Source organism: Oxyura jamaicensis, chromosome 3 (genome assembly GCF_011077185.1).
Source record: "Oxyura jamaicensis isolate SHBP4307 breed ruddy duck chromosome 3, BPBGC_Ojam_1.0, whole genome shotgun sequence".
NCBI lineage: Eukaryota > Metazoa > Chordata > Aves > Anseriformes > Anatidae > Oxyura > Oxyura jamaicensis.
The window spans coordinates 57657392-57681704 of NC_048895.1; the positions used below are offsets into that span (position 1 = coordinate 57657392).

Consider the following 24313-nt stretch of genomic DNA (forward strand, 5'->3'; position numbering starts at 1 on the left):
GGACTAATTTAGTAAGTGACAGCTACGAGTTCAGGCCTGAGGCATCGGGGACCGGCCTGGCTGTGGTGGCAGGAAGCTGCGGCCCTGCGCTATGGCTGGGGCTGTGCCACGCAGGGAGGGCTCAGGCCTTTCACCCAGCTGCCAGAAGAGCAGTTTTCTGAAGAAGCCTCTGAAAACATGGCATTCGGCTTTGAAGAGTTACAATAAAAAATAATTTTATAGATACATTATGGTTGTTTTCAGAAGCTGTCTTCCTCTGGCCAGTTCTGTTGCTGACAGGGCAGTGCATTTTGCTTTGTGTAAACTTCCAAGATAATGTGACTAGTTTTTGTGGAAAATTTCTGCCAGTATGAAATGTTACCAAAGGAGAGGAAAAGGCCCAGCACATCCAGTCCTCTCCCAGAAAACCCAGTCTTTCTTGCATCATGGAGCAATACACTGTGTGTGTCTGACTGAGCAGACAAGATATATGTTAATCCTGGTTTTCCACAGTAATACCATGTCAAACGAATGGATGAGGTGTCTGAGCTGTGCCTTCTGTTCACTCAGGTGATTTGTGACTCAAATTCTCATGTAAGAACATGGTTTCAAATTGTTTGAAAAGCAGTAAAGAGCTCACGTATGCTAGACTTGCTACTGTGTGTTATCAGCTCAGGGTCATACGGAATTAAATGTGAGTTCCTAGTGTAAATTGAAGAGATCTTCAGGATTGAGAGGCCTTGGTGGTATTTTGTGCCCTTGGCTTGACCGCATGCCACAGAGGCCTCAAGGGTTTACGTGGAGAGTTTGAGTTATTCAGCTGGAGACTGACCTTCAGACCTTGCCCTACAGAAGTATTGCCAAAAATAGTAAAACATAAGAATTAATAACGCTCGCTAAGCTGCACAACTGCACTGAATCCAGTGTTCATGGTTCAAATTCTTTGTGCAGGATTGCACTCTGCTATATTGCCTGCAAATTGCCCGTTTTGGAAGAGAGAACTGCAATTAGCTCACGTGTTGTTGGTGAGAAGCATCCCTAACGTGCTGGTGTCTTATACCGGGATTTAGTGAACTCTGCAGTAATGAAACGCCGAGCAGACATACAAGGGGTTGATTATATGGCAGCAACTCAGATGTAATGGTATGGGCACTGACAGCTTTAACACATTTTCTCCTGTCATGCATCCCCTGAATATCCTATCTACCATGCTCTAACAACTGTGACAGTGATGAGGGAGTCTTTAAAAGGTTTTAAACCACATTTCCCACACACTTTCTTCATGCCTAACTAAAACCACCCTGTGAACAGCAAAACTCAACCTCAGGCAAAATTTTCTTCTCTAGGGAAGGTTTAATTTAGTCACATAAGTGGGGATAAATTATAACATAATACGACTACAGTCATTTTAAAGCAATATTTATAATACAGAAGTTTTGACATTTAATCTAGCACCGGTATAGAAGGAAAAGGACAAGAACTAACTTTAAACTCTACCTAGTCAGAAGAACACTTGAAAGGCAGCAGAAGTCTGTGCACAGCACCCTTCTGCACTTAGCCCCAGAAGCTAGTGAAGGGGAAGAAACAGGGATGTAGTTCAGCCTTCATGCCATGGCACCACCCAGTGCAGCCACCCGTTGCAGTTGCCAAGGCAGAGGCCTTTCCTAGTCCTCCTGGGCAAATGGCCACTGTTTGTGTAACAAAACCAGTTCATCTGGGGCACAATAGTATTATTGCACAGTTCAGTTCAGATCCGTGCATGATAATGCAGCATACAGGGCATATTTTGAGCTTGCTGTGCATGTGATGCTGAGTTGATCTCAGGCAGATATATCCTCAGGAACTGCTATTTGTGTCCTGCCTGATGCAGTCTCCCATGTTTTGCCCTCGCAGTTTTTAGGCAGAAATTATGGAAAGCCTGTACACATTTTTGTGTATTGGATCATGTGAGTGATGGCAGCCCTGCCACAGGTTGCAAGACTGTGCATATTCCTGGCTCAGCTAGCACTAATGTACTGTCACATTCTTAAAACCAAAGATAATTAATAAACAACTGATTCTCTGCTTTTGTTACCTGTTCAGACATCTCCGAAGTAACATGCATATTTATATTTTCACTAACTCTGTGTTTAGTGCTTCTCTCTTTGCATAATGGGGCTGTGGGACTAGGACAAGGTATTGCTCCTCTGGGAAAAAGGATCCATGTCTGAAACTTTTCTTAGAGTATTTCTTCCAGGTTATATATACATATATAAATATACATATATAAAAATATAAAACCTTTAGCTGCAAAATAGAAAGCTGATTGCTTACAGAAGACCATGTGCACCTTATGAGAACGATTGGATGGCATGTGTGCTCCCCAGCTAGCACAGTTTTCAGATTGAAGATACTACCCTTGGTGTGGCAGTGACAATAGCTTCAATTAGCTGCACTGATTGATGGACCTCGTGTTGTACTTCTGGGCTGTTGCAAAGTGAAGTAAAAGATACCTGCCTGAAACTTCTGATGAGGTTTGCTGGCCTTAGGTGCTGCCTCGAGCATGTGTTTCTTGCTGTGCTGTGAAATGCACTGTGACACTAAATAAATAAAAAAGCTATTCTTTGGGACAAGTCACCTTTCTGGTGGTGTGTTTCAGCAACCTGCAGCAATTCTCTTGGCTTCTGCAGCCACATCACTGCAGTAGTTTCTGAAGTTACTTGGATCTTGTGTTGTGGACTAGCACAGGTTGAAAGCTTGATAAACTGTTTTATTGTCAGTTCACTTGTTGAACTTGCTGTGGTCTTGAGACATTCCGTGTTGTCTTCCTCAGTAGTTCAGGGAGCTCTTTTGGGCCTCATGCAGTACACTATTCATCATTTTAATCGCCTTGGTTAAGAGAATAAGTAAGGTTAAGCAGCTAATACCAGAGCATTCTCCATAAAAGCCGGTGGCTCTTGGGGCATCCATCCAGTGATGCCTGGTGTTGGAGAGTCGCAGAAGTGGTCAGTAAGGACCCGAGGCCTCATCCCAGCAGTGAGAGGAAAAATAACTTCACTTCCATGTACCTCTTAGGTTTCCTTCGTGTTGGTTTGTGGTGATGAGTGACTGATCTGAAGGTAAAACTTGCGGTGCCGAAGTTGACAGCTCAGTGCATTAGCCCCTGCTGCAAGTTGATGCAAGTCTTCGTGCCATTTCGTCCTGCCCCAGCCCCCTTACCACTGCTGCTTTGTAGCTCAAACCAACAAACCAGCCTCTCAGGGTGCTCACACTTGTGAGCACACTAAGAGCTGGGTCTTGCTGATCCAATGCCAGGTTTGAGGTGTTGGAAGAATTTGTTTTACCGCCCTTGCTGGCAGTCTTTTCTCGCCTCCCTCTGAAGCACGGCAGCTGTTTGCCAGATGCATGCGGTGTCAACGTGCTCACACATGCCAGACAGGTAAGCAGGGTTACTGACCCTTTGCTGCCCAGCTGTGATTGTGCCCAGCAATTCATCGGGGTCTCAGAACCCACCACCACCACCAGCTGTGGTCCTTGAACTGAGGGAGCAGTGACAGGTTCATGCCATACAGCCCTTTTTGACCCCATGCTGAAGCATGCAATAGGCCAGGACATATGTCTGGCTCCAGTGGAAATAGCTAATTATCAAATTGCATACTTACACACTTGTGCATATGTACATGCAGGGAAATCCACCTTGATTAATCATCACAGAGCTGTGGTTGCTCGAGGTCAGTTAAACCACCACTGTGGAGTCCTACAGATCTTGGTCTCAGAAGCATATGGATGTAACAGAGAAAATGTATGCTGAAGGTGCAAGTCATAACTCCGGTTAATCATTTGGCAAGCAGAAGCCTATAAAATGTTTCCCTCAATATAAACATTGCATATTTTCCATTTTAAGAGGTATTAAAAAGATCAAGGTAGGGAGACAGATGACACAGTCACAGAAAATCTTTCTCCAGCAAGTGATGACAAAAGCACTTTGTGTTATGCCTATATATTGTGCAGAAATTTCAGTTCCTTAGATAGAAATGTAACAAATACTTATTTTTCTTTTTGCTTTTCTTACCTTTCAACAGATTCAGATATCTGTCTCTGGAAATGGAAAATTAACAGTTTGACTGGGCTGATGAGTTTGGTTGCCGCATCTTGAACATTTATTTTTTCCTTATGCTCTGGCGTCTGTTGTTCTTTAGCACAGTCGCACTGAATATCAATTAGGAGACGGGAGGATGGTTATGGAAAGCTTGGTGGGGGATGAGGTGCTGACTGGTATTTTGGCTGTGTTGAGCGGGCATGCACGTTTGTTCTGAATTCTTCCTGAACTTTGAATACTCCTTGGCTATAAACTTAAGCGAGCTCTGCAGTGACATGAGACTTTGAGATCCCTGTGCTTCACATTCCTCTTCTCCAAAATCACAATAAATGGTCTATTCTGCAGGCACAAAGACAAGACAAGTGGTCAGTGCCAAAGTTATTTAGCAGATGGTGCTTGAGTAGCAAGCAACATCATCATTTCAAGTGCAAAGCGCATAATGGGTGTCTACCGGCCTGGCAAATGAGACCCTGGTGTTACCCGCATGCTTCCGTCTCCCATCCTGCAAGATGCTGCCATCTGTCAAGATACCGAGCCAGATCTCACTTAAAAAAAAAAAAAACAAAAAAAAACAACAAATAAATCAATTTCTGTCCTCTTTCCAAAGCTCTTCCCATCTCTTGATTTAAATAAAAGCCACGTGTATACACGCTATGTGTGGGCATACATACATAATACATACAGAGAGGTGACAATATAGATAAAAAAATGAGAAATGCAACTTTGTGTTTCATTACTTGGGACAGACAATGCTAATGCATGGTAAATACTGTCAGTAAAATGTACGTTTGTAAGTGCATTGTACACGAAGTGTAAATGGGGGTGGCTCTGGTAATACATTGTTTTCCTCTTTCCCTGTCTTTTGGCAGAGTGTGACAAGCTGCGGAGGGATGGCTACCGGAGCTCTCAGTATTACTCTCAGGGCCCCACCTTCTCCTCATCCTCCAGTGCAATCTGTGGAAGTTACCAGGATGATTATGAAGAAATTGAACAAAAGGTAATGGTGGGGGGCAAAGTAATGGAAAGAATATATGTCTGCTGAAGTTTAAGTGCCTGCATTATTATTATTCAAATAAGGTGGGATTTCTAGAAGGTTGTGAAGATGCTTGTTCTTTTGAATTACAGTGGTATTAGGTCCTCTCACTTCCCTAGTCTCTTAAAAATCCCAGTTCTACTAATGCACTTATGTAAAGTCATCATATGACATGATAAAGATGTGAGAGGCAGAATGAGTTTGTTAGTGTTCTGGGGGGAGAGCCCAGTAAGGGTAACTGTTTTGAAACTAGTATGTGTTTATATTCAAGTACCAGGAAGAGCTATTAACCAGCCATCAGCGTACTCACTCTGAAATAGCAGCACATGCACGCTTTGAATTGCTTTTCTAATATAGACAGGCAGTTTCATCAGGTAGAGGCTTTGTCCTATTGGATCAAACTGCTTGTGTAAAGGCATCCAGAAGAATGAAAGATGGCCCAATAAGCTGGGTTTACCTTCTCTGTTTCAGTTTGCTTCATGTTCATGTGCCCACTTCTCAACTCCCTGTGTACTTAGCTTTCTTAGTTTAGACAATAAACAAATAAAGAGAGAAAGAAGCGACAGCTGAGCAAAAATCCTAAGAAGACTGCAGAAGTGTCTTGTATACATCAATTTTTATATATTTCAATTACAAAACTTGAAAGTTGTTTTCATGTTCTAAAGAGGAAAGGAAGCTTTGCTCCCCTGACCTTACCTTATTCTGTTGTGCCTATGAGCTCCAAAAGACCAGCTATGGCTAACTTTGGTGCTGTGGGCTAAGATAGTAGTGCTGGGGTAGACAGGTAAGATGTTCTGGAGTCTGGATGTCCAGTGCTGGAGCTGAAATGCTGGAGCTCTTGGGATTTTCAAGATAGATATTCTAGAATACTTTGCCACAAAATGTTGCTTGGACAGTGTGAGGATATACTTATTTGTAGCAGAGTATAATTTTTTTGAGCTGTTACTAAGCCATAGGTGCTTTTGTAGCACAGACCAAATACAATTTGTATACAATTGTATGCAAAGTACGGAGATCCTGAGAACTCAGTTTAAAGGGTACAGTGTTTTCAGTTCTATCCTCCATGCTTCTTATTCACATAACAAAAAATGTTGTGGAATCTGTACGTTCTCTCATCCAGGTTTTGATTGCTGTATATCTGTGTATCGGCAGGGAGTGTTGTTGCGTCCTGTTGGGCCGTGTGTGGTATTTGCTAGCAGCAAACAGAATGTAAAGCATGTTAGTACTGGGGGATGTATGATAATGACAATTTGCAAAACCTTACTGAAACCAGTGGAATGATGATTTTCACTGGTGAAAAAGTATTAACTGTTTGTTGCTATTAAAGTACCGCATATATGTCTCTCAGCATACGTATATAACCAACTTGCCTTAGCTGGTGCTGTGCAGCACGTGGCCCAGCTGCACATGTAAAACAAATTAGAAATAATGTAAACAGAGTATTTTTAACCATTCACATGAGAACATATTAGCATGGGTGAGGCATCTTCGAGACTAAGAACTGTCATCCTTATGTGGCTAAGGATTTCATGGTGTGTTTATGAGACGTGTTACTAAAAATTTCTGTTTATTCTGAAAATTTTTTAATATAACTAGTTATGCTTCAAGGACAGGTTAGCACTTCCATTTCAAATTAGGATAGTTTCCTTTAAATATTTTTAGCTGAAAGTAGGATTCGGAGTACTGGAGAAAGAGAGTGGCCAAACTGACATTCTTGGATGTTGCTGATTATCTCAAAACCTTAACCTTGTCACTCTTATTTGCAGCTTAGGAAGATGCTGATCCTTGTAAACTGCAGCGTGATACTGCCTTCTTGTTGTAAAACTCTGTGTTTCGTGGTGTTCTTTGACTAGCGTCTTTTTTTAATTGACTTTACATTATGTAAGGGAGTAAAATTTTACTTTTTTTAAATAAATGAGCATTTAACAGATCTCTGAAATTGAATTATAATTCCACTGGTAAAATCCCAAGTGCTTCTAATAAATCTCATGCCTTGAGACAGTCATCTTTCAGATGTCAGAAGAGTTCTTCAGTAACAGTGTGGAGCTGAGGTCACCAAAATCCCATGATTCAAAATGCAAACTCCTTACTGCTCGATGAAAGCTTTGTGGCTTTGTTGTCTGTTCAAAGCAAGGAAGCCAACATTTAAATTCTGTGCATGCAGCACTTACAAGCTGAAATTTGAGAATAGCAAAATAATGATAGATGAATGAATATCTATTTATTGTTTGTAAATTTATTTCTAAGCGATCATATTTGCCAACTTGCAGAAAAACGATGTTTCACTGCGTGGTAGTTCCACAGAAGAAACTGTCTTTCCCTATTCTTTTTTATCTACTTATTATTATTATTATTATTTAAGTTTATTGTAGCCAGAAATTGTACATACCTGTCTTCACTGGAGACATAACGTGAAACCATGGTTTAAATTACACAAGAGAAGACCTAGATCTACAAACAGTCTCTTGTTTTGTGGAGGTGGGTGTTTATCACCAGAGGGTAATATTCATACTACAAAACATATGGTTTGCTGTGATTCTTAGAAAATGTTTCAGAGAAGCAGAACATTTGCTGTTGAAAAGCAAAACCACTAGGGATAAGCAACCCAACCCAAAACCAAGCCAACATAAGTAGAAAACACGTAAACCTGAATTCTGAGTGTTAGTGTATATAGTTGGAACTCCACTTTTACTCTCAGGTTGATTCCTGTAAGTGGCATTGATGGAGCATAGACCAAGCTCCACGTCAATGTATTTCTGCTGATCCTAATTGAGTTTGTTGGCAATTAAATTGGTTTACCTGGATTTTACATCTCAGTACAGCAACTAGTGTCTTCCTTTGTCATCTCTTACATGCCAGCGTTGGTGACACTAGTTGGGAAGTATTCCTGTCCATACAGATCTGTTTTCCTAGTGCCAAGGATGTATTGAGATGTCACTTTAACTCTAGTTCCCTAATGTTCTGAAATGTATACATTGTGTATTTTAAGTATATTTGTCTTTTGTGTGTGTGGTTTTTTTCCTCGTTCTTCTTTCTTTCTTTCCCTTTTTATCACTCATTCTCTTTGTTTCTTTTTGTCTCACTCAACAGTCTAGTCTGTTAGACTGCATCTCTCAGTCTTGCCTTAGCGCCTGCTGTAACTTGGTTCCCTGGAGCAACAAGGTACCTTGCCCACGAGTGGGACCATCCAGCTGTCATATTTGCGGCTTGATGTTACTTGTAGCATGTAGCACATATGCAATCTTTTTATTCTGCTCTTAGCTTTCAGGTACTGTTACCTGCTTCTGTTTTCTATTAAAAATAAAAAAAATAATAAAAAATACTGCTCAGCAGAAGAATGCTATGCCAGGATTGTTTCCTATCTTTTTCATCACTATTCCTTTTTTGTCTGCATTCCAATATCCTTTATTTAGTTGGTTCACTGAAATTTTGTAATTACTTTTGGTCTATTAACATTTGTCTCCTTTGAAGCCCCTCCTCCAGTGAAAAATGTGTTTTATTTATTTGGCTGCTTGGTTGTTTTTTTAATTAGCCAAGGAAAAACTTTCCTAATTGGAGTAGCATAGTTTTTAAATGATGAATGTGAGCTATAGGGAGTACTTGCTCCCAGACGTGCACTATATCATGTCTTTATTCCATCTATGAAAATGTTTGTATGCCAAAAAACTCATGGTATTTTTCCCTAGGTCCTGTTATATGGCTTACAAACTTTTCCTTGATGCAGTCTGTTAAACTTTGAGTGACAAAACATTTACTTTAATTATTTATGGGGCAAAAAAATGTACTTTTGCCACTGTACTCAGCCAAACTGTTGAATGTCTCTAATATCTGCAAGGGACCGGTCAGTAATCTGAAGGGGAAACAGATGCATTGAGTGTATTGGCTTGAGGGACTTGAGGAGGTCTGCTCTAAAATTTTGCTTTGGTGTTAAGAGGGGCTGAAGATGTTGGGTACTGCCCCAGGTTGGAGGTGTGAGTGCCTGAGAGCCCTGACAGCGGGCTCGAGCAGGCCTGGAGATACTTCAAGACAGTGGTGCCCTCAGCTGGTCTCCCTGCCCTTCTGCTGCGGTTGCGCGTGGGTACTCTTGTAACCAGCACGTGCTTTTTAAACTGCTTCATATTTATTTTGAAAATGCAACCCAGTTTACTGGGTTGAAGCAGCAGTTCAGAGCATAAAATGTCAAAGCATAGGGAAGTGAGTACAGAAACTCTCCGAACAAACAAAAGAGGGGAATTCTTCACGCACCACGTACTCAGTGCTGCACAGTTGCTGCAAGGGTTGTAAATGGTGAAAGTTTGTGTAGGTTCAGGAAGCAACTGGATCAATTCTTGGGAGGAAGGGGCGTCCTTCCAGTGCTGAGAGACTCTTGAGGGGAAGGCAGCCACTGCATGCTTCATCTAGTTTGATTTCATTTGTGTGTGAACTGTTGGACATTACCTTAAGACAGATGCTCAGTAGATTTTATAGAGCTCTGATCTGATGTAGGATGACTCTTACGTTTTCAATCCCATTGCAGCAGAGTAGAGGAAGAAGAAGGGGATATTTCTGCAGTGCCTGGTTAAGGAGATAACTTGCTTGATGGTCAGTAATTTCTGCTGGGAAAAAAAAAGAAATCCCTTCCTTAAAGAGACACTGAAGGCTCTAAGGTGAAGGATTTAGTAGGGTGGCAAAGTTGGCTAGTGCAGCTGAAGATCTGAGTGTAGAAATAACAAGTAACAGTTCTACCAAAATCTGGGGGGCTAGACTGGAGGCCTTGGTGTAGAGGGACACCAAGTCGATCAGGACATGACTAATTCAACTTAAATGTAATTGAATGTATAGCTATAATGGGGCAGTGTTCCATAAGGCAGTGTGAAGTCACATGGTTGAAGCAGTCACACAAAAAGCACTGACTGGCCAAGTAACAGGAATGAAAGGATTATTTTTGTTTTAAATTATTGTTATTGTTCAGTGTGGTTCCTTTGCATTTGTAAAAAAGGCACCTGAAGCCATCAAAGGCTGGAGAAGAAATAGGATGCTGGGGTACATTAATAGACAGCTGAATTGCCATGGCTGTGATCTGCAGTGCTACGGAATTTTTCTCAACTTTATTTTTCTGAAAAATTAATTCTAGGAATGGTTGGAGTGGACAGTGAGGTAAACGACATGACTAGAAGTTTTAAGTTCTTTTGCTGAAAAGTAAAATTGGTGTGGATTGAATTTTCTTTGTGGAGGTCCCATCTTTTCAAACAGCATAGTATAAACCACTAGAATATAACAAAACTAAGAATAAGCAAGGGAAAAGAGGGAACTAAGGCAGAATGTGCCGTGAGATGCACAGCATGGAGTCAGCTGGGACTGCTCAAGCAGTGTGAATGTGCTGAGACTGTGAAACCATTCTGTACCTCAGTGCCTGAGTAGAGAGGGGAACGAGAAGCCAACAAAGAAGTGGAGAGGCTCCAGCTGAGCCAGATAGCTCCTCTCTGTCCACAGTATATTTATGAGCCAGTTCTCTCCTGCATTCTCATTTCAACTTGCCCTTCAAAAATTCACGCTTCTTCCCCTTTAACGTGTGTTCATGGAAAGATGGCTAGGTCCAAGGCTGTCACTTCCACTGACCACCTTTCCCTATTCCCCCTTCCCATTAGAAAGCAGAAATTCTGACAGTTTTTCTGGAGGAGGTGCGTGTAGCATTCCATCTAGAAGCTGCACAGAAATTTGGCCATTTAAGTCAAACAGTAAAGTTGTTTTGAATCAGAGCTGCTGTAAAAATGAGAAGAGTGCTTTCTGCTCTGCTGTGAGTGCAGTGTTTATGAGGAGATTTGCTGAGCAGATAGCATGATCTCAAAGCACTGCCTCGGCCAGTGCTGTTTCTCATATAGCAGACCTCACTTAAGAAGACGTCCCTGCCTATATGTGTAGCAGCAGTTTGTTGAATCTTCCTGCAGACTTCTGTGTTGTAAATCTAGGAATGTTATCTAAAACAATGTAACTCGTGTGAAGGAATTTAAAATATATTTTTTCTCTCCCCCTAATTTCATCTTACTTAGAGAATTAGATAAGTAATGTGTGTGAACAAAGCTGGAAGTTGAGCTGCTGCTTGCCACTCTGCACAATAAAGCTGCGTACAGCTTTGCCACTGTCCTACCCTTGAAAGGAATCTTTACATCAAAAAAAGCAAGTAAACATACCACTGTCACTGTGAGTGCTTTGGATGAAAGTATCTAAATAGAGACAGTCACGCTTACCCAGAAACCACAGAACATGCACCTACAGATGAAACACCAGCACTACTTCTTACACTCTAAACCACCTGCAGCTATTCCACTGAACTCTGTAGAAGTGCCACACCACTGTCCAACAGTAGAAAATCAGTTTTCCTGAAGCAGTGCTTTGACCACAGCTACACAGTTGGGTTTAAATAGCTTTTCATTCGTTACATGCTCACTGGAGTCATTCCTTTCCATCTTTCTTACTCAGTTTTCTGAACTTTTAATTCTGTAAAATTTCAGATTGTTGTTCCAGGTTTTTTTGTTGGATGTCTAGGATTCCCTTGTCATCAGAGCTTCAGTTCTCCACTTTTCCTATCAGTTTATGTACAGTAGCAGAAATGTTCTGTTTTGGCCTGGTAATGTTCTTGAGAAGGGAGGGCAGCAATGTAGCCAGTATCTGTGTCACCCTACATGCTGGAGTAGCCCCTGGTGCCTGCTGGCAGACAGCTGAGACCTGGCCCAGCCCTGCAGTCTGAGTGTGACAGGGACTGATGCCGACACATCAGTAGCTGGCTGGAGCTCATCCTCACCACGCACAGACTGCGAAGCTGTGGCCTCAAGGGCCGGCACCCCCATGCCTTTGGTCACCAAGCCCTTCTTGGTCTGAGCTGTTATAAACCTCTCAGGAGAGGCATGGCCTGGAGGCAGCTTTCCCTTCTGCAATTGCATTTCTCTCCCACATTACTCAAATAAACTTGAATGATTTGAGATGGGAAAGCATTTCAGTTTCCATGTAAGTACCCATACATACGTGTGTCGGCACCCTGTATGTGTGTAAACTGTGTGTGTACACACACCCATAAAAAGACAAACATTCACGTTACATTTGTATAGAAACAGCTTTAGAACCTTTTAAAAATAACACAGGCCTGAAGAAATACCAGTGTCCTCCAGGTGACTTGTGCTGAAAGAATCTGGAGGGGCTTTTGCAGGGCTGAGCTCGTGCCTGCATTGCAGCACAGCCCCTCCACCATGAGCAGAAGGGTGCTGGCATCCCTGTGCCTGCAGGGGTTCTCCTTGGCAGAAACGTATGATTTGCTCAAAAAAACCCACCCACATTTCAAAGTGCAGGTCCAAACCACAAGATGACATTCATAATAATTATCATGCCTGCAACTATTATTTTTTTGTTATTACCTGAAGAGATTTCACTTGTCTATTTATTTTTTTTGCTTTTTGCCTGGAAGCTGCTTTTATTTATATATTTGCCTCTAATGAAATGCTGGGCCCCGTCCTAAAGAATTCGCAGTCAGAGCACAATGCAATAAATAAGTGGTTATTTATTTATAAACAGCATAAACCTCCTCCTGGTAACAGGGAGAAAATTAAAATCAGAAACGATAACCAGTGGTTGTGGCAGAGTGTCTGGGCACGCCTTTTGTGTACCGCTCAGCTTGAAGAGAAACCAGATTGCATAGACTTAACAATAACAATAATAAAAAAGTCCGTATGTTGGAAGTAGCAATAATGCCTCTCTCAGACAGCTCTAGGGAGTAACTCTAGGGAGAGGTGGCGACCCAGTGGTTGCAGCTGTACCTTGGGTAGCATCCTGCACTCCAGCGGGAGGGAGGAGTAAAGAAAAGGTGTGTGGGGAGGGAGGAAGAGGAGCTTCTTTCTCCTCCAGGTCTTTCTTCCTCTCCTGCTTCTGGGATTCCCTGCGGTGCCTTGGTGGCCCCAGGTAGAAAAGCCTAAAGCCTAGGTTTGCCTAAAACTTGTGACTGCCTGCTGCAAGCCCCTGTGATGTTTTTCGTGTGCCCTGAACCTGCCTGTCCTCAGGGCTTGCCATGGAGCAGTGCTTTCATACCAGTAAAAAGCAACATCATGACTTTCTGCCCTTACTGGCACCCAGCTGAGGACCTTGCAATGAAAACAGCTTGGTTCCCTTAAAGCAAATGTCTCTTTTGGCATTGTAACTTTGTCTGGTGGATTTGAACAAGCTGTTGAAACCTCTTTTTGCGGTGCACAAAGGTATTTTATTGTTTGAGGTGAAACACCCATCGTGGATGTGACATCTGACACTCTGATAAGGAAAAACTTTTAAAATGGCCATTCTGTGGCTGCTAATATTGTTAACTACTTCACCCCTCAAAACCGAGCAATACAAACACCTCCACTGTGGCATGAGTTTCTCCAAGGCCACCACAGTTACTCTTTCTGACTGATCCCTGGCTGATGGCTATGTAGGGTGCATTGCTTCAGTCCGTCGCTGAGCCCTCCCAAAAGGTGTTTCTTCCTAACAGACATCCTGCTGAGACCTTACACACCCCATAGCCTCGTACAGCTAGGTCGAAGCAGGGCTCATTCTCATCTTCTTAGTGGGACACTGCGATGGGAGAGAGGAGGGGAAAGCAAACCCCAGTGCGCTCCTTTGGGGAGCGAGAGGGGTCGATCACTGCAGGAACAGCGTTAAGTGTGTAAGATGATTACTGTGCTTTGCTCTGCTCAAGACCTCACATATCCTTCTCATTTAAAGATACTCCTTAGTCTGATGAGGTGTCTTGGATAAATACAATCCAGATTTTTGTTGTTGTTTTTAAGTCACTCTTTGTAGGTCTAAGTGTGATACTTGTGAGGGTGTGTTTTGTTCCGCAAGCCGTGATGCTGACTGCAGCGGCAGTACCGCAGTACTATCATAGTCCTGTGGTTTTTGGTGGAAAACTTACACTGTTGCGTGTATTTCTGTTTGCAGTGTTCTGTCTCCTCCCCAGAAGAAGAAAAGCTTATTACCGTCAAAAGGCCTAAAACCCCAGTTTCAAATGAGTTGTCAGATATCAACACCCAAACCAACTGGACTAAGTCATTGCCACTGCCAACGCCAGAAGAGAAGATGCGACAGCAAGCACAGGCAGTCCAAACAGATGTGGTTCCTATTAATGTGACTGGTAGGCTTTTAATTTCAATAATTAAGTTACAGTATTGGGGAGGGAAGGGATAAAAGGGGACCCTTGCAGTTGGATAGCATTTTGGCATATATCTGTGCATGAATTTTGTCACTTGTTTCACCTTTCTCTGAAAACAGTATGTTTGTGTTTAATAGTCTATCTCTGAGTTTAATGAGAAAAACTCAAAATTCCTTAAATGATCACTAATGAAGGTAGTCTACACAATGTGGGCTTGAAGCGGTGTTAGTTAGTCAGGAACTAAAAGGAGGTTGATAGATCACTGAGTTGCTTTGGGCTTTGCTGAAGATACATAATGGAAAATCATGTTTTATACAATACTGATGACATTCAGGATTTTCTTCTAGGATTTTTACTTAAGGAAGATTGTCAGAAACTTCGATATTTTGAAGACTAAATGTTCCAAAGTTCGAGAAGAGTTTTCTAAGGTCTTATTTGTATCAGCAATAAGAGGTTTAGGTGTTGAGGGAGAACGGGGAAAGAATAAATAAGGTTAATGTGTCTTTGTCCTCAAGCAAGACACAAGGTTAATGAGTCTGTGTCCCAAGCAAGACTCTTGGTAGGGCAGTCAGCTTACATGACAGTAGCCCACATTTTCTTATTGCAACCTTTATATTGACTGTTTTAAAAATGCTCTTAGGTTTCACTGTTGAAGAATTCATACTCTGTGAGAATATAATAAGTTAATTAAATTAAAGTGTAACACTGAGTAGATATTTTGATGTGTGTAAATAGAATTTCTATGAAAGATTGAATTATCACCTCAATTTAATAATTTCTCTTTTTCTGTGCAGTATCAAGATTGTCTACTATTAGTTAATTAAAATAACTGACCGTTTGCCTGCCAAAACAAGGCTGATATTCAATATCCAATTTATTTCAAATGCCATATGGCATTCTCTGGTTCCATACTCACTCGTAAAATCAATATCTTGCACTGTTTGGTTTTGTTTTGAAAGTAGTTAGGTATTCTATCTTTCTATGTGATTACCAATATGTTTTCACTTTTTTTTTATTATTATTTTTTTATTTTTATAAACTAGTGTTTTGTAAGAAATGGAGCACTAATTCTCTTACTGAAGATGTCTGATGGTAAAGTTTTAAGAAGTAATATAGTTTAAGGACAGTGAGAATCATCAGAAATCACTGAGAAATCAGTAAGAAATGTTTCCTAAAATAAACAATGGAAAATATTTGAAAGCAACAGAAAAATATGTACACCCCACCTCTGGAAAATGAATAGGAGGAAAACATGCAGTGCTGAATTGTAACTAGGCCATTATCTAGGAAATGTAGGCTACAGGTGCAGAAGGCAGAGTTGTGAGGCTGGTGGATTATCTGACACAATCAATAAGCTTGAGCATGGCTTAGGTACTGTGACAGCAGGAAGACGGTATACTTACGGGAGGGGTAATCTGCAGCGTGATTTATTGACCCTGTGTACTGAAAAATATAGCGGGGAAGTAAACAGGTGGGAAGAAAAACAGGGTAAAAGAGATCAAATAACCATCACAGATTTAATTCAGTGTCAGTGGATACATTAATACATCTGGGTAAATTACACTTGTAATTTCAACCAGATTAATTCAACTGGTGTGACAAACCATGTGTCCCTTGCATTAGTTGGTTTGCCCTCAACAAATTCAGCAGTTCTCAACTTTTCAGATAAAGAATAGTGCACATTCATATTCACCTTCCTGGAACGTGTTGTGTAGCATTCATTCACCTATAAACATGGTAATAGGAAGGTGTAGGAAAGGAGGGCATTGGAGGAAGACTGGTATTGCAGTGTGTGAGCTGGTCTCTGGGAACCAATTTCCCATTGCTGTGAAATTTGTATTGCTATTTTGCATCAAGCCAAGTGAAAATAACAAACTGAGTCCCACACACACATACAAAAAAAGCTGCCGTCCTTGTTCCCCTTTAAAAAGTCACAATCTGCTCCCCTCCTCTGCCCTCCCACACTCCGAGTAATTCTATTTTGTGTAGTTCCTTATGTTACTACACGAGGCAGGAAGAAAATGCCCCAAAATTCTGTGCCGTTTGTTTAACGTGCTGTGGAACGAACCATAGCTGGGTTTTGTTTTGGTTTGGCTTTTTCTTTGCTTGCCCTTTTTCTCACTCTCCCAGAAGAGAGGTCAAAACCCTTCCATTTATTACTCCTGGCATGAAATAAAACGTTAACCTCAGAAGAGGTGACAGCATTTTCAACAGTGCATCAGTAATGATCCTGCTACAATGGCCTCTCACGTGGCTGTGCAGCAACCGCTCCACTGGTTCAGCTTTCGGGGCTCTTCGGTGAACAGATTGCAACTAATACAGCGGCAGTCAAAATCTGTTGGACAGCCTGAAGGTGCAGGGGCATTGCGTTAGGCTGACAAGCTGCAGACTAGACATTCCGTTTGGAAGCTGTTTCAATCTTTGGGAGCGGCTGGGCTGAGCTTATTCTGGCCTGGAAGGGGTTGGGCTGAATTTTCAGTGGTGGCCAGTCTTTGCTTTTAAGTAGCCTGTGGGTTAAAAGATGTATAATGGTGTCTGCTGTAGTGGGTTTTCTGGAACTCTAACTTTCTTTCCAGATGGAGGAGTCTGGTGTTGGTGGAGGTGATCAGAGGCAGGCTGGATCCTGCAAAACATTTAAGCATTTGCTTGAGTCCCACTTGACTGACTTTAGTGAGATTTAAGCACATGCTTAAATGTTTTCAGTGAATCCAAGAAAAACGAGTAAACTGTGTGAGGGAAATGCAAGTAAACTGAACAAGGAATGCTTAGATGATTTATTACAAACCTGGCAGAAGAAAAGTGTCTTTAAATCTGCAAAACCATATGTAAACATCAATATTTTCTAAAAACAAGATGGCAATGAAGGAAAAAAAAAACTGAGACATTCTGATTTTGCTTCTTGATTTAGAGTTTATTGAAGCTGCTGCTTTAAACTCCTATAAATTTGCACCGTGGCTTTCAAAAAGTTGTTTCAAGAGCAACTGAGGATGGATTCGTTGGAGTTAGCTCTTCAGTAGCACAGGGAAGAAGTTACTGTGGATCAGGGGACACACAGTGACTTTTCCCATGGTCATCCAGTTTGTGTGTCTGAAATTGTATAAAAGACTCTCCTTGTTTGCACCCTCTTTTAGCATTTACATACTATTTTATTCTAGGGCATTTGAAGCAATATTTTAATTTCTTTGCAACTCACTGTCTCAGGCATAATTGCTGGCCTTTGAATGGATTAAGACATGTTCAGAGATGCAAAGCTTTCTCTTTTGAATTCTTTGGGTTCATTATAACGTGGCCAGAGTTATTATCCTACGTGGTAGGATTATCTAATAGTCCGGACCTTGACCCCATAAGGGTCCTAACATCATAATAGCAGTGATGCCCCGGACAGTGGATATTCTATCTCAATATTTTAAGGCTTCTACGAGGCCTGTGGGATTCATAGCTCTATATTTCATAGACCCTATGGGATTCTTCCTCCCTTCATCTTCCCTCAGTTCAGTCAGTCAGAATCTCAGATGAAAGCAACTTCTTTGTAGTTGCAAGGATTCTGCCTAGCACGAGTGCAGTTCATGGGAGCTTGAGATCCATTAAAACCGAGTGAGAGTCTTTATATTTACAATATGGTGAATGAAACTGCTGTGTTTTAACTTGTATTTTCACCAGTCCATATGCTATGCTTTACTATATGACTGTATCTTTAACTGTTACAAAGATAATCAGTTTTTCTATCTGCAGGACACACATCATGCTGATGTGTAGTCAACCAGGGATTAATATTTATGACAGTAGTTAATGTGCATTACTCACTTTTCAGAGGTAAATAATTTGGTCATCAATTTTCAAGAAAGCAAAAAACATGTATGTATATCAAGCTTTTTCTGCATTTAAGTTTTAAATAGGTCATCTAAAGGATACTTAGCACTGCTCTAAAATGCTCTAACTTCTAAAAGGGGAACTTATGTGTGAGATTGGGAGTGGGTAGATTTTTAGAAGTATAGAGAATTAGTTCACAATTTAGAGGGCAAGTTTTATCTTGCTACTTGTAAAATGGCCAAATTATAAACCTCTAACCAAAAGTGAATTCCTAAAGAAAAGCTGCTCAGCCTTAATGATAGTGGTGCTTCTGGGTCCCATTATGATACAGCACATGGTCATCATAAGGCTTTGTCTAGCAACGTGCACTTCCACATTTTTTCAGCTGTTTCCATTGTATGTATGTGTAATCATTTATAAAATTTCAATTCTAAGCAGCTTCCACTCTGAAATATTTATGAGATCACGAGATCAGTTTGATCTCTGCATGCTCCCTAGTATTTGTTTGTATTCCTGTTAAGAGATCACCACCAGAAATATGATACACCTGACAGTTTCAGAGAAACTTGGTACGAAAAAGAAGTCTCTTGTGTGATTTAATGACGGAGATCTACAAAGAAGGTGTAATAGCTGTTGCCAATAGCAATGTCTGTTCCTGTATAAACCATTGTAATCTTCCATTTGCAGGAGCAGATTTGCTTTTTCCTCAGATTATTATTTAAAGAGCAAAACCCAAAACCCCCGAAAACAAACAAACACAAGAAAAACAATATACAGGGCCAAATTCAAGCAAGGATTCTGTTCACTTGTGGAATTACAGCTGCTCTCACAAGACCTGAAGTCAAATCTCTTTTGAAACTTGCAGTACTGTGTAATGCATGTGTGTGTCTAAAGCCTTACTGTGACAGTATGCTGTATCTTTTCCTTCAGTGTAAACTTTCACTGTAGGACCAAGCTAACATCATTTATTAATGCCTTTTTTCATTTCTACAACAAAACTAGTGGAAGAAAGTGCATGATGTCAGCGTGCTTGGAAGTAATGTTGCTTTGCTTGTTCTACCATGTATTAGGGGAGAATTTCGACCGCCAAGCCAGCATTCGGCGGTCTCTAATTTACACAGACACGGTGGTAAGACGGCCGAAGAAAGTCAAAAGGAGAAAGACTATAACAGGAATCCCTGACAACATACAAAAGGAGCTAGGTATGGCTCATCAGAACTGTATTCCATCCACTGTTCATTGTCACTGCTTATCATTACTCGACTAATAACATTACCAGTGCTCATGAAACCAATACAGTCTGATAGCCGATTACAGTTCCAAATACACGTGTGCCTCCTTGCCACCTTGTGCATCTGGAAATTAGGGCCTTTTATCTGTTGAATTCCATCTGCTGAAGGGAACGTGGTATTTTGAAAACGGTTTACAATGGAAATCTGCAGGGATGTAAGGTTCATGGTCCTTAATGCCTTTCTGGAGATGTGATCCACTCCCCCAGGATGTTCACTGAAGCACACCTGAAGTGGGCAGGCGTTTCAGCTTGCAGAGAATTATCGAATGGAGTAAACCAATTCACTGATGCCTTCCTGAACCTGCTGCGAGTTGCATCATCAGAGAAAGACCTGTAAATTTTCCAGTTTAGCTTAGATCTAATTGGCAGCCTCTCAAGTATCAACATTATTTGATTTGAAGAAATTTACATGTCATCATTAGCTATTGCATATATACCAAACGAAAAGTGCTCAGTCAGTCACACTGACTTACACTAGCTCAACCTGTCAGCTTTTCACAGTCAGTAGTGTACATGGTATTCAAAGCTGATGGAACAGTCTGAATTTTGGCAACCTTTCAGACACTATTTGCAGAACTCTGATGGTAGCACTTACTTATTTTTTAAAAAGATGTTTTCATTTTTCACAAATGATGACCTTACAGATAAAATGATGCCCTTCTGCCTCCCTTCTCTCCTTTTTTTTTTTTTTTCAGTAGAGAAAGAATGTCTTAAAATAATTTTGCAGAATATAATTTTAATTTCCTTTACATGTGGAATCAACTCATTTATTGACTTGTTCGATAAGTTTTCTACCTTGCATTTTGCATCTCTTTTTAATTATATTTTCACTTCTTGCTTCTTTGTCTAGATTTTTCAGAAACAAAGGCAAAAATCTGTAACTTTTCTGGATGGGTTTCAATAAGCTAGAGAGCTGGGCATAGAGGAATACTGGAAATAAGCAAGTACATGAACAGTTCATGACTGGAACTGGAACTATGCTCTTTCAGCATCTGTAATGAGACAGTGCCCTGCCATAAGTATCCTCTGTCTCAAGAAAGAAAATTCACTTGTCCAAACCCTGCATTGAGTCTTCAGTGGCAACTTTATTACCTTTGGATCTCACATAACAATTTTATGTCTAACTGCTGCTCTGAGATTTGTCCAAAGCTGTGAGGTGTCTTTGTCCATCTCTTCTTGTGGGATGGATGCTGTTTGGTTCCTGCCATAGGGAACTCCTCCTCAAAATGTGTTTTCCCTTCCCCCTGTTCACAATGGACCTTGCTATCTGGCAAGAGACACTTTCCAGGCTTAGAGTCTTCCTGGAGGTTAGAACTTGTATTTATTTTTTGAGAGGACAACAATTTATCAGCCTTGCAATCAGCTATAAGCAAGCTCAAAAGCTGAAGTAGATTTGTTCTAATCAAACAAAGCTACATGAAACATGATATTTGGTTTTTCTTAATTAAAAATTCCTTTCTCCTGTTTTAAGTCTCCTATTTAAGATAACCCCTCAAATTTTTACAACTGGTTGAGGAATATCAGAGGCATCCCTTCTCCTCTCCTGTCTGTTGAGATGTTCAGGATGGATACCTTCCTTTTATATGCCCTTCTTCCATTTTAAATTCAGTCCTTTTGCTTTTTGTCTAGAGCTGAGATTAAATGAATATCCTTAAAAATGCTTGTGCCTCTTAAATGCCAAATTGACACTGGATATTGCTTGAACTGTTCATTTTCAGGATTCTTGCAGTGTTTTTGAGTGTGGAATTCTGAAAATTACATACATACCACAGCCATAGTTTTCACTTTTCTGTAGAGATTTTCTTGACGTAGGTAGGACCTACCTTGAGGGCAGAGAGCAAAGCAAAGCAGAGCCCTTTGTTCCAAACTACCTTTTATTACTTTTAGGGGTTCCTGACTCTCTTTCAGGCATGTGAATTTGAAATGCAGCTGTATCTGCGTGGATGTGAGGAGAATGCTTCCTGCTGACAGCATCTCTAAAGCTTGGAGGTTACATTTATGACCAATTCCGACTGATGCTTAATGCTTGAAAACAGCAATGGCAGCTTACCTGGTGGAATAAACAGAGAAAGCAGTAGGCATCTACGTCAAAAAGAAATCTTCAATGAATATATTAAGAGTTGGTGACTTTTGCCAGTCTGTTTGCTAAGGGCAGTAGGTTCTGTGGTCTTGATTTTGTTCTTTCATCTCACGCTGAGCACATTTCATGTTGCACTGCTTGAAGGTTTTTCTTGGCTCCTATTTTCAGTGGTGGAAATTCTAGGGCTGACAGTATCTCACTGTAGGAGCTCTCTCTGGCTGGTTCTCCGGCCCACAACAGGCAGGCACACAGTGCTTCAGCCATCTGCCCTACCGTGGAAGCTGTCCTGAGTAGCTTCATGTTGCTTCTGTGTTGGTTGCCTATCATCCAGACAGCAAAATGTATGCCAGGAAAGCTCTCTGATGGCAGTTTGCATCCTGTTAGCATATTGCTTTCCATCACTAGAAACAAAGCGTGTTGGAAGAGTGTCTTCATCTTATAGATGGAAAAACTAGACGCGCTGCCGTGAAGTGACTTTGCTGGAGTCACCCACCAGGCTGCTGGCAAGGCTGGGAATAAATTACATCTCCCTCGCCCTTGTTCAGTGTTCTTTCTGCCTTTTCTCCCCTGTCACTCCCCAGATATTTCTGTAGCCATCCATTCCCTATTTCTCTTACACTGTCCCAAAACAAACATTGAGTTGTTTTAAAACATTCCACAGTTCATTTGATCGGAACAAGGATCCGGACTAAACTCCAAATCAAGCAATTGCATTGTGACTATTGACATTCTTCCTGTGGTTTCAGCTGAATAAATCTCTTTGTTTCTCCCCTAAAGCATTGCTGTGAATGGCTACAATATTTACACAAAGATTAAAATCCCTTGGTACACCAAAGTTGCTGTGCACAGGCTAAATAACCAACACGTACAGCAGATTCTTGTTACCTCTTGTTTATTCTTCAGAAGGAAGCAGAAACTTGAGAGAACCTCAAAGCTTCAACCAAGCTTCAACTATTTTCCTTTCTTGCTAGAGAGCTTGGAAGAGCTTCTGCCGGGCCAAGCTGCTGGGGTTCTCCCCCAGCCGCTTTGGCTCCTTTGGAACAAAAAAGGCCAAACAGAAGAGAAATCATATGCTGATTGCTGGCATGAGCTCAGCGGCCATGGTGCCCTCGCAGAATTTAACCAAACATGCTGAAAGGAATCATTAGCGGTACCCACGAGGCATGTGCTGAAAGTATCTTTAAGCATTCCTACTTTGGAGAATTGTAACACTGCCGTGTTTTCACAGGTGTGTTCCAGCGATGAACCACTCTCTGCAGAGCCTGGAAACTTCCGCATAAAAACGCTGTGTAAATAAAATGCGGTGTGATGGATGTGGTTCTGAGGCAGACTGAGCGGATTAGATGCCTGCTAGTTTAGAGATGCTGGTTATTCTCACAACATTTGCTGTCTGACAGCAGGAGCATCTCAGTACTATTTAGCAGAGCAACAGCAAAATAAGAAGGAAAGGTGAAGTGTTCTTTCTCTGCCAAATATAGGAATCAAAAGAGTAGTTTTGCATACCTCTGAATTATCTTTGTTGTCTTGTAGAAAACATCTATATTCAATGTTCAATAGAACATACATTCAGTTTAATTATACATATGTCAGTGGAGTCAATGTTGGATCAAAACTTCAAAAAGGGCAAGAAGCTTTCATTTACTTCACACTTTTGTGCTATCTCAGTTTCTCTGTTTCTCTGTGTTGCTATTATCCATCATTTCTAGCTCTCTTCTTCGGATAATACCTTTTATCCAAACCGGTGTTCTCCCCTCAGGCAAGAAGACGATTCTCTTCTCCTTCTGGGAGAACCTGCCACAGGGCTTGCTCATTTCTCAGCTCCTAGTAATCTTCAGCTTCCCTCACATGTTCTCAGCTCTCCAGCCTGAAATAAAGGTAGCAAAATACCTTTGTGTTTTTATGGTCCCATCTCTTTGTCAGTGTTCTAGGATCTGACTCAGACTAGCTATCTTTTTTGTGCAGCTATAACTTACCTGGTTGCACATGTTGCTCCAAACGTCTGCGCCAGTGCAGTCCCAGGTACTGCTGAACAGCTTCTGTTGTCCTGGACTTCCAGCAGGAGTAGGTCCCAGACCGTGGTACCTGTTCTGCCACAGACAGTGCAGTTCATCTTCTAAGTAAACATTTCTCACCAAAGCAGCAGGGAGGAAACCACCTTCAAGTTTTCTACCTTTTGATTTCTTCTTCTTCTGCCAGACATCTTGCTTTTTTTTATTCTAATGGAAGTTTCTGTCCTCTTGGTTTCCCAAAGGTCTGACAAGTTCATGCTTTTCATGTACTTTCCTTGAACGATTTCATCACCATTTTTGACCTTTTTTAAGGTGCAATTCAGGGCCTTTATGGGTCTGTGATTTTTCCCCCATCTACTGGTTGGATTTTTTTCCAAGCAAAAGGATTCAGGGGGTCAGAACAACCTCATATGCTTTTCTACAGCTTGTTGCCCTGTCTCCCATTTTCAGTAGCTCACAAGAGGTTGTCATCTGTAGGGCTTCCTGTCAGTCATCATGGTGGATATGACTGACACCTGAACGCTCAGTCCCTCGCCTGCTTTCTGGTGGCACAGCTCAGGACCCCTGTTGGTACCAGCCGGTGTCCCAGGTGTCACTTGGGATTGTTGAAGCTTCTCCTTTGAAATGCTTGTAGGAAACTATTCCACCTCAAACAAATGTGAGCGTTTGTGTCCTTTTGATCCTTGGGAACTCAGCTTTTCTCTTGGAGACTCTTCTTAACTGATGTTCTTTTCCAGTCAGTCCCTTGGGTGTGAGCAGTGCTAGCAGTCATTCAAACCATGGGTAAAAGTCCCAGGTACCGGGGGTCCTCCAGGAATACACACAAGGACCCAGCTCTTCAAGCCAAGTAGTTCTGCATCCTGGTTCAAGCTGCAGCTTTAA

At 41.4% G+C, this 24313-nt stretch overlaps 1 protein-coding gene and 1 long non-coding RNA gene across 14 annotated transcripts in view; both read left to right on the forward strand.

Moving 5' to 3' along the window:
* The window catches only part of NHSL1 (NHS like 1), a 169003-nt gene that overhangs the window by 127503 nt on the left and 17187 nt on the right, over positions 1 to 24313 (forward strand). For 10 of the 13 annotated variants that reach the window (XM_035321042.1, XM_035321043.1, XM_035321053.1 and 7 more), the window contains exons 3-5: positions 4927 to 5054; positions 14031 to 14223; positions 19122 to 19253. In XM_035321042.1, coding sequence (XP_035176933.1) covers positions 4927 to 5054; positions 14031 to 14223; positions 19122 to 19253 — 453 coding nt within the window. The remainder of the gene's footprint in view (positions 1 to 4926; positions 5055 to 14030; positions 14224 to 19121; positions 19254 to 24313) is intronic. The other 3 variants (XM_035321044.1, XM_035321045.1, XM_035321048.1) reach the window with 1 other exon arrangement.
* LOC118163925 lies at positions 14235 to 15252 on the forward strand. Its single transcript, XR_004749250.1, has 2 exons — positions 14235 to 14733; positions 14768 to 15252. It is a non-coding gene; the product is annotated as an uncharacterized LOC118163925 (long non-coding RNA).